This window comes from Leptinotarsa decemlineata, unplaced genomic scaffold (genome assembly GCF_025532065.1).
Source record: "Leptinotarsa decemlineata unplaced genomic scaffold, Ldec_3_MD MMD2_tig00000882_RagTag_RagTag, whole genome shotgun sequence".
NCBI classification, from domain to species: domain Eukaryota; kingdom Metazoa; phylum Arthropoda; class Insecta; order Coleoptera; family Chrysomelidae; genus Leptinotarsa; species Leptinotarsa decemlineata.
This window is the reverse complement of record NW_027412556.1, coordinates 16,194,163-16,209,083: the sequence shown is the minus strand read 5'-3', so window position 1 is coordinate 16,209,083 and position 14,921 is coordinate 16,194,163. Positions and strand designations below refer to the sequence as shown.

The window sequence follows — 14,921 nt, the reverse complement described above, 5'->3', positions numbered from 1 at the left end:
GTTACAATGAATTTTGATTTTATAGATCTCATCTCCAGAATGTCCTGAAATAGTTTTCAATTATCCCAACAAGTCTGTCGTACTACTGTTTTCTTTGGATAATGCCTGTGGTGAGAACCTTCAATTGATACATTTTGGTAGAAAGTGTCCAGTGTTCGAGAAATTTTGACTATTGAAAATAACTGAAAAAATTATGAAATCAAAAAAACCTATTGTGAAGTTTACAAATTTATTAGGTTGTTTCGAAAGTTTTGTCCGTTTTTATGAGTCTACTTTGAATTGTAATATCTCAGTGAATACCTATTCAATTTAATCGAAAGGAGCGACATTTGAGTTTGTGCACTTTAGCCAATGTAACACAGAAAGATTAACTCCGTCGACATAAATATTGCGTGCTCGGGATTTAATGATGTCGACGAAGGCCGTTTTAACCTGGTCCTGATTGGCGAAGGTTCTACCGATGAGAAAGTGCTTGAAAAGATGGTAGTCGGATTGGCGGGAGATCTGGGGAGTATGGTGGGTGACGCAGAACTTGACGCTCAATTCGTTTAATTGTCAGACGGTGATTTGTGAAATGTGCGGACAGGCGTTGTCATGAATCAGGATCGGACAGAGTCACTGTATAGATTACGAAATTCTCTATCGATTAGTATACACCATGACATAGTAGAATGAATATTTCGGATATATTCCAACGCCGTTCGTGGTATTAGCCAGTGGAGTAGTTGTTTTCTGATAGGCGTCAGTCAATTCAACCTACTGTGTAGGTATATCCGAGACTAGCTTGAACATTCAAAGTTCATTTCTTTAGATTTGCTTACTGCCAGCCTTCAAGCATAGCCGACTGACTAATAAGAAAGAATAAATATTTATTGAGATATGAGGCTACAAAAACACGACATTGAAACAGACAAAACTTTTAAAACAACATTTCTGGGTAATGTTGACAAAACAAATGAAGTATCTGTATACTGGGCACTACATACCTCTTTATCCTATCAAACTATATGTAATCATTCATATTACACTTTTGATATTATTCAAATTTAATATTTCCAGAAAGTTCGAAAATATATGAATATAAGGTTATAATGGAGTGTCCATCGGATCTTATTCGTCAAAACAATACAAAGGTGAGTAAAAATTTTAATTACCACATTTTTAACATAAATAATGTTGTTAGTTGTTGAATGTACAGTAAAACTAAAATATAATGAATAATATGAAAAACATTTCAGAATTATTATCATATATAAATATTGGACGTTTGTTGTATTATTATTAGATTTACATGCCCAACTATCTGGTATCTGTAGAGTAGGGAGGGTGAGTGTAAGCCCACGCACTTAGGTCACATGTGACCCATTGTACATCCACCCAAGGAGTTGTCCTCCTAGGCCATCGTCCATCCTGTCCTTTCCAGGAAAGTGACTGGTCACTAGGAGACATCTCCTTTATATTGGCAGGTGTAGGCCGATACCCGCCGAACACACACTCTCTTTAGCAACTTTGAGGTGTCTCACGGTGGCCTCCGCGAAGGTTTTAGAAGGTGCAGCGACATTACTGTCGTTGCGAGGCTTCCTCCACCTTTAATAGGGTTCCCTCCGATTCCTTACCTTTATTCAAAGCGGAGCTCTTGGCGCCTGCCGCAGGAAGTGCCCTTGCTGTTGGAGGTAGAGTGGGGGAGGAGAAGGGTGCACTTATAGTTCCACCTTAGCTTGGATAGGCTGGTCCACGGTTGCATGTTTTGCAAAGGCTTTTGGTTCCCCTCACCCTATTTATTTCTGCCACTGACCAGGAGTCCAGCGACCCCGTCCATAAGGCCACATTGGCTTCCCGGACAGGGCCTCCAGTTCCCTGGCCGTACCCCTATCCGCCACCTGAGGACGCGCCCGATAGGTAGCCCAACCCACGGAATATGCCCAACTAAACCAAGAATTAAAAAAATTGTGAGTTAAAGAAATTAAAGATGGTGGCTTTCTGTCAATTTCCCAAAAAAATATTTGTTGTTTCAATCATTCACCGAAATTATTCATTCAACTTTGAATTTCGGTTGAATAAATACCATAATAAATCATAATATAGGGAGAAGGAAATATTAAGAGCAGATAGTTGTTGGTTCACAGATGGATCAAAAACACTTTCCGGTTCTGGTGCAGGTGTTTTTAGTCGCAGACCCAGGAAAGAGATATCTACCTGCCTAGGAACTTAAGCGACTGCATTTCAAGCGAAAATGTACGCTATTGAATTGTGTGCGAAGAGATTGGATGAAACCAACCTTATACACAAGTCAATGAAAATATTCTTGGACAGTCAAGTGGCGTTGGAAGCTCTTGGCTCCTACTGAACACGTCTAAATTGGTAGTAAATTGCCAAAACGACTCTCCTCGATAGGAAGACTCAACAGATTGTCTCTGATCTGGATTCCTGGCCATACTGGCCTAGAAGGCAATGAAGCTCCTGACTCCCTTGCAAAAGAGGGTGCTGCAAGCAGCTTCATCGGACCAGAACCTGTCATTGGCATCGCTTTAGGCTTTGCCAAAAAAGATTGAACACCTGGATGGCAAGAAGATTTATGGACTTCTGGCAGAGACAGAGGCTTCCAGGCGTTTATTCGCCCTTCGAAGCTTGATATCAAACAGTTGTTGGACTACATGAACTACGATGTCTGATAGGCCTTCTTACAGGTCACTGTCATTTGAATCATCATATGCAGAGACTTGGACTGTCGGAAGACAGTGTGTGTCGCTTCTGTTTGGAAAATGATGAAACAGCAGAGCATATACTTTGTGCCTGCCCCGCTGGGGACCGAATCATGTTTTTAGAGTTCGGCAGAGTCGTACTCTTACCATATGATCTGAAAGACCACTCACCATACAAACTAATCAGCTTCGTTAAGGAGTTGGGTTCATTTGGTTGAGTGTGAATAGGTGTGAGCCACAATAAACCCTTGCGGGTTGCGGTGCGGGGTCGAATAGACCCACTCACTTTAGACCTAACCTAACCTAATCATAATATAAAACAAAACAAAAAACTAGTTGATGTAAATGAAAACAAATATTGGGCAAAATTCGATCAATTATGAAAGTATCACGTTTTACAATGAGCTACGGAATGCTTTTAAAAAATTTAATAAACAAAAATTTCGAATTAATTTGAAAAAATATTTGTTTGTATAGATATATTTTCCGATGAGTGCATTTATGTGTATGTTTCAGTTCTGATTTATTCTTTTTTTTTTGGTGTTCTTTTATTTTATGTTAGTCAGTTTTTGAATTTTGTTTTCTTCTCCCTGCTATAGTTGGGAAAGTAAATCGTTGCTATTATAAATCATATCGCTCAAATAGTCTACTTCACAAGTTAAAATTCGTTGTTCAATAGAAATAAAGCACTATAAGATTTAGCTCATTGGATTCAGAATGAAGTGTAGAAAAATTGGTTTCTATGATTTTATTATTAAAGAATTGGTATCAAAAAAGATAGATAGATTCCGTCTGCCAATGTAAAAGTGGCTGCAAATAAGGGTTACTAGCTGATAATGATATATTAGAGTGAAAAAGAGTTAACGCTTCACGGCACTCGTCAGACAAAGAAGGTGATAGCCAGCTGTGTGAATTTTCAGCGCTGTTACGCAACTAAACAGTGCTGCTGGTATTCTAATCTCACCGCTGTATCTTATAGACCATTAGACTATTGGATTTAAATATTTGAAATATTGAATGTTAGTAATAATTTCGCATTAGAATAATTAGAGTATTTTTAATAAGACACTTGTTGATAAAAATATTTTCATAAATCTATTTGGTTCAATTAGCAGGAAAAATGTCTCGAAACTTTCACAACACAGCTACCAGAGGCATGTAAACTTCTGGAAAAGACAATTCTGAACAACAAACAATTCAGCTCTGGAGAAATTGCAGGTAAGGAATTGAATTTTTAGCTATTTAATGTTATTGTTATGTGGACATTTTTGACGTTCTGCTTCTGTATAGATGAAAAAGTATGGTTCAAAAACTTGAGAAAAAATTTAAGAAAGTTTGAAATTTATGTAAAATTATTAACATACGTATAAGAAAATAAATATATCTAAATTAAATCCCAAAACATTCATCTCTCCTTAAATTTTTGGGTTACTAGGTCAACTAATTCTTTTTTTGATCTATTGTTTGAATATTTCGAGGCAGGCAAGTGCCCTGTTGGGATTTTCTGTAATCTCTGCAGAACATTCAACTGAATCAGATATAATCATTTCTAAAAAATAGACGAAAATATGTTGTTATCAATAACAGATATACAGTGCATTTCTTTAATGTCTCCCCCTTTTATTTTTTGAACGGATCGACTCAAAAAATTGAAATTTGGGATAATGAAATCAATGCATGAATAATTTATTTTGAAGTGAAATTGACAGATGAAACTTTCAAGATGGCGACTGGAAAGGGGGTCTTGTGACACATTATTTTGAAGCTCCTGGCGAATACTTCACAACACTAAAATATGAAGTCAATATCTTCACCTACTACAAAATGGCGAAACATTTAATAATTTCCTGAAGACAAACACATTAAAATCGATATTTCTAGAAATATTCCTTTTTATCTGCCATATGGCAATTCCAACAACCTGATAAGGTTTGTTAAGTTATTTTTTGTTTATAAAAACGACAAAAAATGTCGGTACGACAATGAACATCATTGTTCAGTTAGAATATTCTCATTTAGTTTTCGGTTTTACTAGTAGGAAGGTACCACGTCAACAATCTCTAAAATGGTCAATTCTCGTCCATTGGATGAAAAAATTGAAGCGATTTTTATTTACGGTGCGACGCGTAACTTTCACGACACCGAAAGGATTTTCAATGAACGTTTTCTGAATCATCCTATCTGTAGAAAGTATTTGAGGGAACTTGTATCCAAATTCAGAACTATCGGTAGTGTACATAACAAAAAGCCCCCAAGTCATCCGTCCATTCCGGAAGAACATCAAGTGCAAATAATTGGAAATCCTGAATAGTCTACTTATTCCGTCGCGAATGTTTGTGAGGTGTCTCCTTCTACTGTGTGGGACTTTTGAAGAGGAATAGGTATCATCCATACAAAATTAAAATGGTACACCAATTAACTGAAGATGACTCTGATCGAAGAACAGAATTCTGCGAAATCATGACGGAAACCACTGCAAGGAATCCTACCTATCTCCACAATATTTGTTTTTGTGACGAATGTACTTTTTTTTAACGACAACGTTCACAGACAAAATTGCCGTTATTGTAGTGACATCAATCCTCACGTTTTCCGGGAAACACATACTCAATATCCAGAAAAAATTAACGTTTGGGTAGGAATATTGGGAAACCATATTGTAGGACCTCTATTTATTGATCAAAATTTAGGAGGGGAACTGTATTTGAATATGCTGGAAACTACTGTTGACCTTCTCATCACTGAAATCGTCAAAGCGAATCCTAATGAATTCAATATGGATATTGTTTCAAACAAGATGGATCACCACCACATTACTCCAGTCAAGTAAGAAACTATTTGGATACTACTTTTCCCGGTCGTTGGATTGGCCGTCGAGGTCCTTCAGAATGGCCAGCCCGCTCGCCAGTTTTGACATTTTTGGATTTCTTTTTTGTGGGACTATTTGAAGCAAAAGGTGTACGAAACTGAACCTACTTCAATATTGGATATATTGCAGAAAATAATAAATATTTGTAGAGATATTGACGTTACCTGTGTTCGAAAATGTTCTGCGTGAAATATCGGATAGACCGTTCATATGTCAAGAGCATCTTCTGAACTGACCTCAAGCTTATTACCTCATATTATGTAGTTGAATGTCAATGTATTCAGACAATTATCAAAAGTTCCGCCATTTTGTAGTAGTTGAAGATATTGACATATTCTAGGGTTGTGAAGCATTTGTCAGAAGCTTCAAAAAGATGTGTCAGAAGACTCCCCTTTCCATTTAATTTTTTTCCCCAGATGGCGCCCTGTCGCCACCTTGAAAGTCACCTGTCAATTTCACTTCAAAATAAAATATTCATGCATTAATTTCATTATCCCAAATTTCAATTTTTTGAGTTGACCCGTTCAAAAAATAAAAGGGGGGGGGTCATTAAAGAATTACACTGTAGTACTTTCAGTAAATGTAATTCAAATTTTATTTAATACGTCGGTAGGTGTACCTCAGGGATCATTGTCAGGGCCAATACTGTTTATTTTATATATTAATAAAAATAGATTCCACAATCTCCAAAAACGTTGTATGCTAATACAGTTTGACATTCATGATAAGACAATTCGTGTCACAGAAGAGACAAACTGTTTAGGAATTACCAATGATGCCTGCTCGACGTGGAAACAACACTGGTCGAATTTAACGAGCACAGTCAATTCGTTATGTTATTTCTTCAGGATCCTGAAAAATATTTTAACAGATCAGCAACTTTTAATACTGTATTGTGCTCTAGCCGCATCCAGGAAGACAATTCATAAGTATGTGGAATAACTCGACGTATCAAATGTATTCGTGGCTCGAAGTTATATTTGGAGAATAATGGCTAAAGGTTCTTTGCAGAAGTTTATTCAGACACTTCAATTCTTTGACCCTTGTCAGCAAGTATATATTGGAATTTTGGATTTGTGTCTTCAAAAATAAATATAAATTCATACATTTTAGATATGAGTTCAGATATTTTATTTCTTAATGATGTCAAATTCCTCACTATGAAAAGTTACTCAATGAATTTAAAAAAATGAAATAAAGACATTTGGTATGACACTTTTGGCTGAGGTGGCTTTTAACAATGAAAAGTTCAGACGTGAAGATTTGAGGAGTACTGTGTGTGAATGATATTGAAAAATATAATTGTTTCATAACAAAACATAAAACATCAATAATTATAGAAAGATTGTAACATCCTCTCAGAGCATACAAGTCCTGATTTGAAAAAATCATTGCCATATCTTCTACTTTGTAACCAGGGCCGTAGCGAAAAGAAAAACCAGGGGGGGGGAATCCAAATTTTCCCAACTCCACCAGCAAAATTTCCCAACTTTCGAAGAAATGAAAGCCGAGGAATTAGTTACTACTATAATATATTCATTTTCTTACTTAGCTATCCAAAGATTGGCTGAATGCTTATGTCCGTTAGGGTATGCACAAACAAAAATAAATTTTGGTGATTATAAAAATAATAATGGGAATTATTCTACTTTGGACCAAGATCCCTGGTCTTTCACCATATCCACCATGTATAGGAATATTCAATACAAATGAAAGGAAACAACACTTACATTTTTTTATTATTATTTTTTTCTATCTTCATGGCCCAAAATTTCCCAACTTTTCCCAAATAGAAAAAGCAGGGGGGAGGCTCCGCCCATCCCCCCATGGCGACGGTCATGTTTGTAACCCTCCAAATTCAAAATATTTCAAACACATGCGAGTCATAATAATTCATTTGAGGATTTCCTGATTTCTTACATGAAGTCTATGCACTTCACCACTAATCAGTTCATAGATAGGGATGATGAAATATTATGAATTATTTACTTCACTAACCTTATGAAATTTTATCATTTATATTTATTTTTCAGGTATAACTGTTGGTACCGTAGCTGCGGTATTAGCCCTCATTGGAGTCTCGATACTTATTTTTCTAAAATATCCCAATTTCGGAAGAAAATCTTATAATTCAATTGTTTATGAAAAAGTAAGTGTTGACATGAAAATCATCAGTTTTATAGAACACAATTTATTTTGAAGGTTACTATTCAAACAAAATTCTAATCATTAGTTTGTTTCAAAAGTTTTGTCCGTTACTATGAGTCTACTTTGAACTGTAATATCTCGGTGAATACGTATTCAATTTAATCAAAATAAACGCCATTTGAATTAGTGCACTTTTACAAACGTAACACATGTCGTTAATTCCGTCAGCATTGAAATTTTGTGCTTGGGATTCGATGAAGTCGAGGAAGCTAATTTTTGCCTGGTCCTGATTGGTGAAGGTTCGACCGGTAAGAAAGTTATCGAAGTGCTTGAAAAGATGGTAGTCGATTGGCGAGAGGTCTGGAGAATATGGTGGGTAAGGCAGAACTTCGACACACAATTCGTTTAACTTTCAGACGCTGATTTGTGAAACGAGCGGGCAAGCATTTCGTCACAATAGGACTCTGCTGGGACGTGGTTTGGTCCTGTTGTCAAATCCAGGAAGTGACTTCAAAGTCTTGACTTAATACCTCTCCTAAGATGAGCGTTCATTAGGTGACTGTGAGAGAGAAATATAAAATTTCAAGTCTTTTCCTAGTTTTGACAAGCTGTATAGTGAATTACACCAGCCGCTGACCACCATACAGTAACAATAGTCTTTTTTGGAGAGTTTTCGCATTTGGGAAGTGCCTGGGTAGCCCGTCGGTGTCCAGCCACTGTCCTGAAGGTTTCCTGATGTCGCAGAGGATCCACTTTTCATCACACGTGACGATCCGCTAAAATCTTCAGAACTAAATTTCGCAAACCAACGCGAACAGTGCGTTCATTATTAACACTATCATTGCCAAATGCCTGGTTAATTTGTCGGGCAGTTTCGGCAGCGCTTTGGTTATATTTTAATTCATAGAGAAAAATTGTCCGAAAATCGCTCAACATCATTTAGCAATAAGCTGAAGAGGCAAAAAATCAAAATTTAAAAAAAGTATCAGCAACTGTGATAAAGTACAAAATTCTCTATCGATCAATATTTACCACGACACAATGACATTAAAACGGACAAAACTTTCAAAACAACCTAATATTTGTATGTTCATTAAAATATTTCATCCAATCTTTCATTTCATACAGTGATGCTTATCATAATTAGTGATTGTTCATGAATAAATATGGAGATGAATCTCATTCTTACCTATCATAAGTAGATTTCTCCAGGACTTCATTCTCTTATACTGAGAAATGTTATTCTAATGCTGCAAGAGTGCATTAAGATAACTACAAATATTTTTCTTTATATCAATCACAAAATTCTTACTGGAAACACAATAAAAAAATACATTGAATGATGTATAGAAACATTGGACAGGGCAGTGTTTTCTTCTTTGTGAGAAAATTTAAAAAATATATGTATATATAAGAGAATATTTACTAACGGTGCACTTGAAATTTTCTCTTGAATAAGGATCTTTTGAGCCAAGTAGAATATGTGTTGAAGTTTTTTTCTTTCATATATTTTGTTTCATAATCACAATCTTGAGTCAGTGATAAATAGGTATTGAATTTTTATTCCTAGCACCTAGCAAAGCCATTCAAATTCGAGTATATGAACAATAAACAGTAGGAGGTAGAAAGCAGGTTGAATTGTATTGAAAATACCAAACATTGTTTCTAGCTCTTTTGCTTTCGAATATATACGAGAAAAACAAAAAATTTCAAATTATGTTTTTGGCAGTATCTGCTTTTTTCGTAGACGGACCTGCATTTTTTCTTGATGATGTGCAGGTAATATCGTGAAATGAAAATCTTTCAGGTATTCCTGAGAATTTCGAATATTAAATCATCTACTATTTTGATTTTTTTCAGAAAATGTGAACATGCGTAAAATGATTTGATATTATCTGAAAATATTAATCTCCCATCTTCGGTTAATTTTTGTTCTCAATTTTAGTTTCCATAATATTTTCGATAATTTCTGGAGAATATCATTATTGGAATCCCAAATATAGTTCTCTAATTTTCTTGCTGGAAAATAGTCGAGATCCTAACCAACAGAGTCTTGTGCTAGGCTGCCATTCTGAGATGATATCATGGTGCTCCAATAACAGCAATTGCAGTCTCGATCCTTATTTTTAGAAAATATAGCGATTTTAGAAAAAATCTTATATTTCAATTGTTCGTTTTCTTTACTAACTTTATTGCTGAAAAATATTCGAGCTACTGATTACAGCTACCGGATTGAGTCATGGGCGGTGGGAAAAATTGCATCTGTACTTCACGAGTTTGACTATTTAAAATATGTTTATGCAATTTACTTTCAAACTCCATCACTAACTGAATACGGTCCTGAATTTGGATGTTTACGACTCGAAAAATCAGATTTCTACACATCTACTGCACATTATGAGGGAGGGGCTTCTCACCGGCCATAATTCAGTTTGGCAGAGCTGTACATTCTTGCTTATAACGCTATTCATTTCATTATTGCATTCGTTCTGAGAGATTCTATATTCCTTATTGCTACAATGTTGATGTTTATGCTTAAATAATTTATTTTACTTCAGGATGCTGACTTGTAATGAACATTCCATGAATTGTTGACAATTTTCAAGATGAAAGACGAAAGTGATGTTACACGAGATGAGATGCATGCATCACCTTCCATCACGTAGAAAGACTGGAATATATTTTTAACCAAAAATCAATTATGCTAAACAACTTTTCAATTTCATGGAGTTATCCAATTGTTTTATTTAGGTTCCTATCTCATGTGTTGTCTAATTTTATTCAACTACAATGAATATCAGATTTTAGGCAACTCAAATTCAGAAAAATTCCTAATTTCAGTATAAGGTAATTGTTTTAATGATGTTTATAATTTATTTGTTTTTTTTGTTATTTAATTCATTGACTATGGTTTCGATTTATTTTTTCATTGTTTTTAAAATCTTTGTCCACATTAAGTTTTCAATAACTTTTATATTTATTTGTAAAAATTGAATCGATTGCTTATAACTTTTTTATAATAAAATATTTGTTTTCTTAATGTTTTATTTTCCCTTTTGATTTCTTTGAAAAATTGCACAATTTTCCAAGAGCCCAGAAGATTTGCATTCATGATACAATAACAGGCAATGCTTTATCTGGCATAAATCTCGGTAGTTCTCGGCTGAATCACAAATGCAACGTTTGAACTCGTTTGTTATTTAAAAGAACAATCCTGAGGAAGAAGTTAAACTCTTCTCATGAAGATACCACATATGGGATTGAAAACTCCAACCCTTTTCATCAAAGATAAACAATGATTGATAATCTGTTGCAAACAGAAATGAGCTTTTTGTTTTTCTACAGCTTTAACAACAAAGGACCAACTAGATCTGCTCTATTATCCAATTGTCTGAAAATGAAAGGTAAGTTTCAACCTCAAGATTGAAACATCTCACTTCCAAAGGTTCTCAAACAATTCTGACTAAGTTTAATCTTTCTCGTGAAGATGATCACTTGGTGATCGAAACACGTGTCAAGGTGTTAAAAATAACGATTTGGTGTTGGGAAAAAACTCCAGTAATATTCATTACTACACCAAAGGTTCCTAACAGTGCATCATAAATTCTGACTACCAAAAGAATGAAAATGTAAGAATGTTAGATTAATAATACTAGCAGTCGAGTCAGTCTGTGTTCACCTATGTCATGCCTTCTACATTTTTTGTATTGAAATCTTTATAATCTACATGTTCAACTCGGTGTTAAATATATTCTTATTTATATTGTTCTTTGTCATATCTATATATTGTGATTTATTCATCAATTTCATTCATTTATTCATCTATGTATTGTGTATTTATTCAAGTTTTTTGCTTTGTACTAGGGGAAATCACATATAAGAAACATTTTATGAAAATGTTTATGCGATGATTCTGTTTGTTTACCTTGCTACTTTATATATCAATATCCTTTATTTTGTAAATAGATTTATATTATATATCTTGAAACACCCACTTTCAAAGTACCCTGAAAAAAGTTGAGGTTCAATGGGCTTTGTATTCTTTGCTATTCATTAAAACCAGCGGATATTGTCTTCAAATTCAGATGGGCAATTTTTTCAAATCACAAGTTAAATTTCAGGAAAAACATACAGGCTGTTTGTTTTCAGCTGATCCCACTAATGCTATCTTAGAAATGGTAATACCTATAAGGTCGGTTAAATTGGACAAAAGTTTCCTATTTTGGGGAATTGGAATAATCTTTCAGATCGAGAATATCAGTACTACATGGATCAATAAGTCCCGAGACTAACCCAGAGATGGCGCTCTTAGTAAACCAGTAACCACGTCTTTCTAGAGTACTAACCTTTGCTTGAAACGTGTCGAAATTTTAAGTCGATCGGACCAGAAACAGCTGAGTTATCGAGGTTAGAGTAAAGTCGTTTTGTAGTTTGTTTAAAAAATGGAAAAAACCGAGTTTCGTGTTCTGATAAAACATTGTTTTTTAATGGGTAAAAACACCGTGCAAGCGAAAGAATGGATTGAAAAATGTTACCCGGACTCTTGTCCATCAAAAGCAACGATTTGTCGGTGGTTTGCCGAGTTTAAACGTGGTCGTACCGACACAAATGACGCAGAACGCTCGGGTAGACTTGTGGAAGCTGTTACACCGGAAAATGTGAGTGAAGTGACAAAAATTGTAATGAAAGATCGTAAAGTGAAGCTCCGTGAGATTGCTGAGATGACACAGATATCATATGGAAGTGTATTTACTATCCTTCATGAAAAATTGAGCATGAAAAAGGTTTTTTCTAAGTGGGTGCCGCGATTGCTTTCAATGGAACAAAAACAGCAACGAGTCGATGATTCAGAAAGCTGTTTATCGCTATTTACTCGCAACAAAAAAGATTTCTTGCGTCGTTACGTGACCATGGACGAAACATGGATACATCACTACACTCCAGAGTCAAAGCGGCAGTCATCTGAGTGGCGCACAGCTGCCGAAAGCCGTCCGAAAACGCAGCAGTCAGCTGGCAAAGTGATGGCGTCAGTTTTTTGGGATGCGCATGGCGTGATTTTCATTGACTACCTCGAAAAAGGTAAATCGATCAACAGTGATTATTATATTGACTTACTGGTACGTTTGAAGGAGGAAATCGCAAAAAAACGACCGCACATGCAGAGAAAAAAAATCCTTTTTCACCAAGACAATGCACCTTGCCACAGGTCGATGAAAACAATGGCAAAATTAAACGAATTGGGCTTTGATCTGCTTCCCCACCCCCCATACTCACCAGATTTAGCCCCCAGTGACTACTGGCTCTTTGCTGATCTTAAAAAAATGCTCCAGGGAAAAAGATTTGGCTCAAATGAGGAGGTCATCGCTGAAACTGAAACTTATTTTGAAGCGAAAGATACATTTTTTTATAAACATGGTATTGAAAAATTGGAAAAGCGTTGGAACCATTGTATCACCCTGAAAGGAGATTATGTTGATGAATAAAAAAAAAATTTGTAAAAAAAATGTTGTTTTCATTGTTAGTCTTGGGACTTATTGATCCATGTGTTAATTGTTTTTGAAATATTCGCCAAAAACTAGAAGTGTCGAATTTTGTGTTTTGGCTCTACCGCCTGTATTTCGAATGATATAAAAAAATGCAGAGGCACTTTCAATACTGTTTCATATTTGTTATATGATATGAAGCAATTTTCGATGTTTCATTCATTAGATTTCATGAAATTTTTTTTTAAAATAAGGGGCCTCTAGTTTTTTTCATCGATTTTTTCAGCCAAAAATCACACATTGAAAAAAAATTAAGTACACTTCTGCAATGTAGTGTATAGCTTTGATGTATATCGTATTCAGAAGAAAAACAATCATCATGTGCTCGACTCGTCTATGATACATTTTATGCATTACACTGGTAACAGTGTTTTTGTCACATGAACTTTGTGACATTTTTTGTTTATGTTGGCCTACCCCCATAATAAATATAGGTATAATAATTTTGTTTCAATCACATCCAGTTTTTTTGTGACGGCTATATATTCATTTCTGACCTAATATACGTCTATTTGTTTGAGTAGTCATTTAGGCGGCTCTATAACTATTGCATCATCTAACATATATTTTATTTTCGTTAGATACATCACAAATATGCAACGAAAGTGTTCTACTAACCCTGACAGTTTTGTTATGTGTGTTTGTATTTTGGATTTATTGTGGGTCCTAGATAAATGCTGTGTAACGTGTGTGAGACTCCTATTAGGTTGGCCTTTTATTTAAGTCAAACAAAAATAAAAGGCATTACAACGAAGTCCAAACTTACTATCCAGTATACAAACTTGTCTTCGGCCAACAGACCCATCCTACATAGTACCGAACTGCTTCTGCCGAAGCCTCCAAATCGATTCCAGTCCCGAAGAACTTGTTCGCATGAGGAATATGAAGATAATGACCAACATTATGAAACGCAAACTTCAAAAGAACCGCACTTATTGACACAAAGTGATTCAAACGATTTAGTACGTGATTTGAATTTGTTTAAAAAACAGGCTGAGCTTTTGGGGTCTAGATTAAAGGACTGAAATTTACTTTCTCCTGATACAAAAGTTTCTTATTTTCGACATTGTGACGATCAAATAAAAGCTTACTTTTCCAAAGTAAATGATTTAGTCCTTTGTAATATTTATGTTGTGATAAATTTAGTGAATTTTGAATATGATCCAAATCACTGGCGATTGTTCATCGACTCTCCAAAAACTAGTTTGAAAGCAGTGTTGCTGTATAACAGAAACGAACTCCCTTAAGTGCCGGTTGCTCATGGTTCTTATATGAACTTACGACTTACGAAAATATAAGATTTCTTCTTGAAAAATTTAAATACAATTAACACGCTTGGAAAATTTGTGGCGATTCAAAAGTTATTTATTATTTGCTTGTACTACATGTTGATTACACAAAATTTTGCTGTTTTATTTGTGAATGGGACAGCAGAGATAGAAAAAGTCACTATTAAAATAAAAGGTTGCTCAATTGTGTCACTCCAGGCCGTACAAATGTTAAAAATAAACCTTTAGTGAAACATGATGACATACTTTTACCACCGTTGCACTCGGTCTGATGGAAAAATTTGTAAAAACTATGCCCAAAGATGCGAAAATTGAAGGGAGAATATTTGTAGGCTAACAAATACAACTTATAAAGGATAAGAGCTCGGAA

At 35.1% G+C, this 14,921-nt stretch overlaps 1 protein-coding gene across 6 annotated transcripts in view; it reads left to right on the top strand.

Moving 5' to 3' along the window:
* Lerp (lysosomal enzyme receptor protein) overlaps positions 1-10,759 on the top strand; it is a 99,707-nt gene extending 88,948 nt beyond the window's left edge. For 5 of the 6 annotated variants that reach the window (XM_074175131.1, XM_074175136.1, XM_074175135.1 and 2 more), the window contains 5 exons: positions 26-110; positions 1,060-1,133; positions 3,815-3,920; positions 7,605-7,720; positions 10,278-10,759. In XM_074175131.1, the coding sequence (XP_074031232.1) occupies positions 26-110; positions 1,060-1,133; positions 3,815-3,920; positions 7,605-7,720; positions 10,278-10,292 (396 nt within the window). In that variant the 3' untranslated portion in view covers positions 10,293-10,759. The remainder of the gene's footprint in view (positions 1-25; positions 111-1,059; positions 1,134-3,814; positions 3,921-7,604; positions 7,721-10,277) is intronic. The other variant, XM_074175132.1, reaches the window with a different exon arrangement.
* Positions 10,760-14,921: the final 4,162 nt, after the last annotated feature.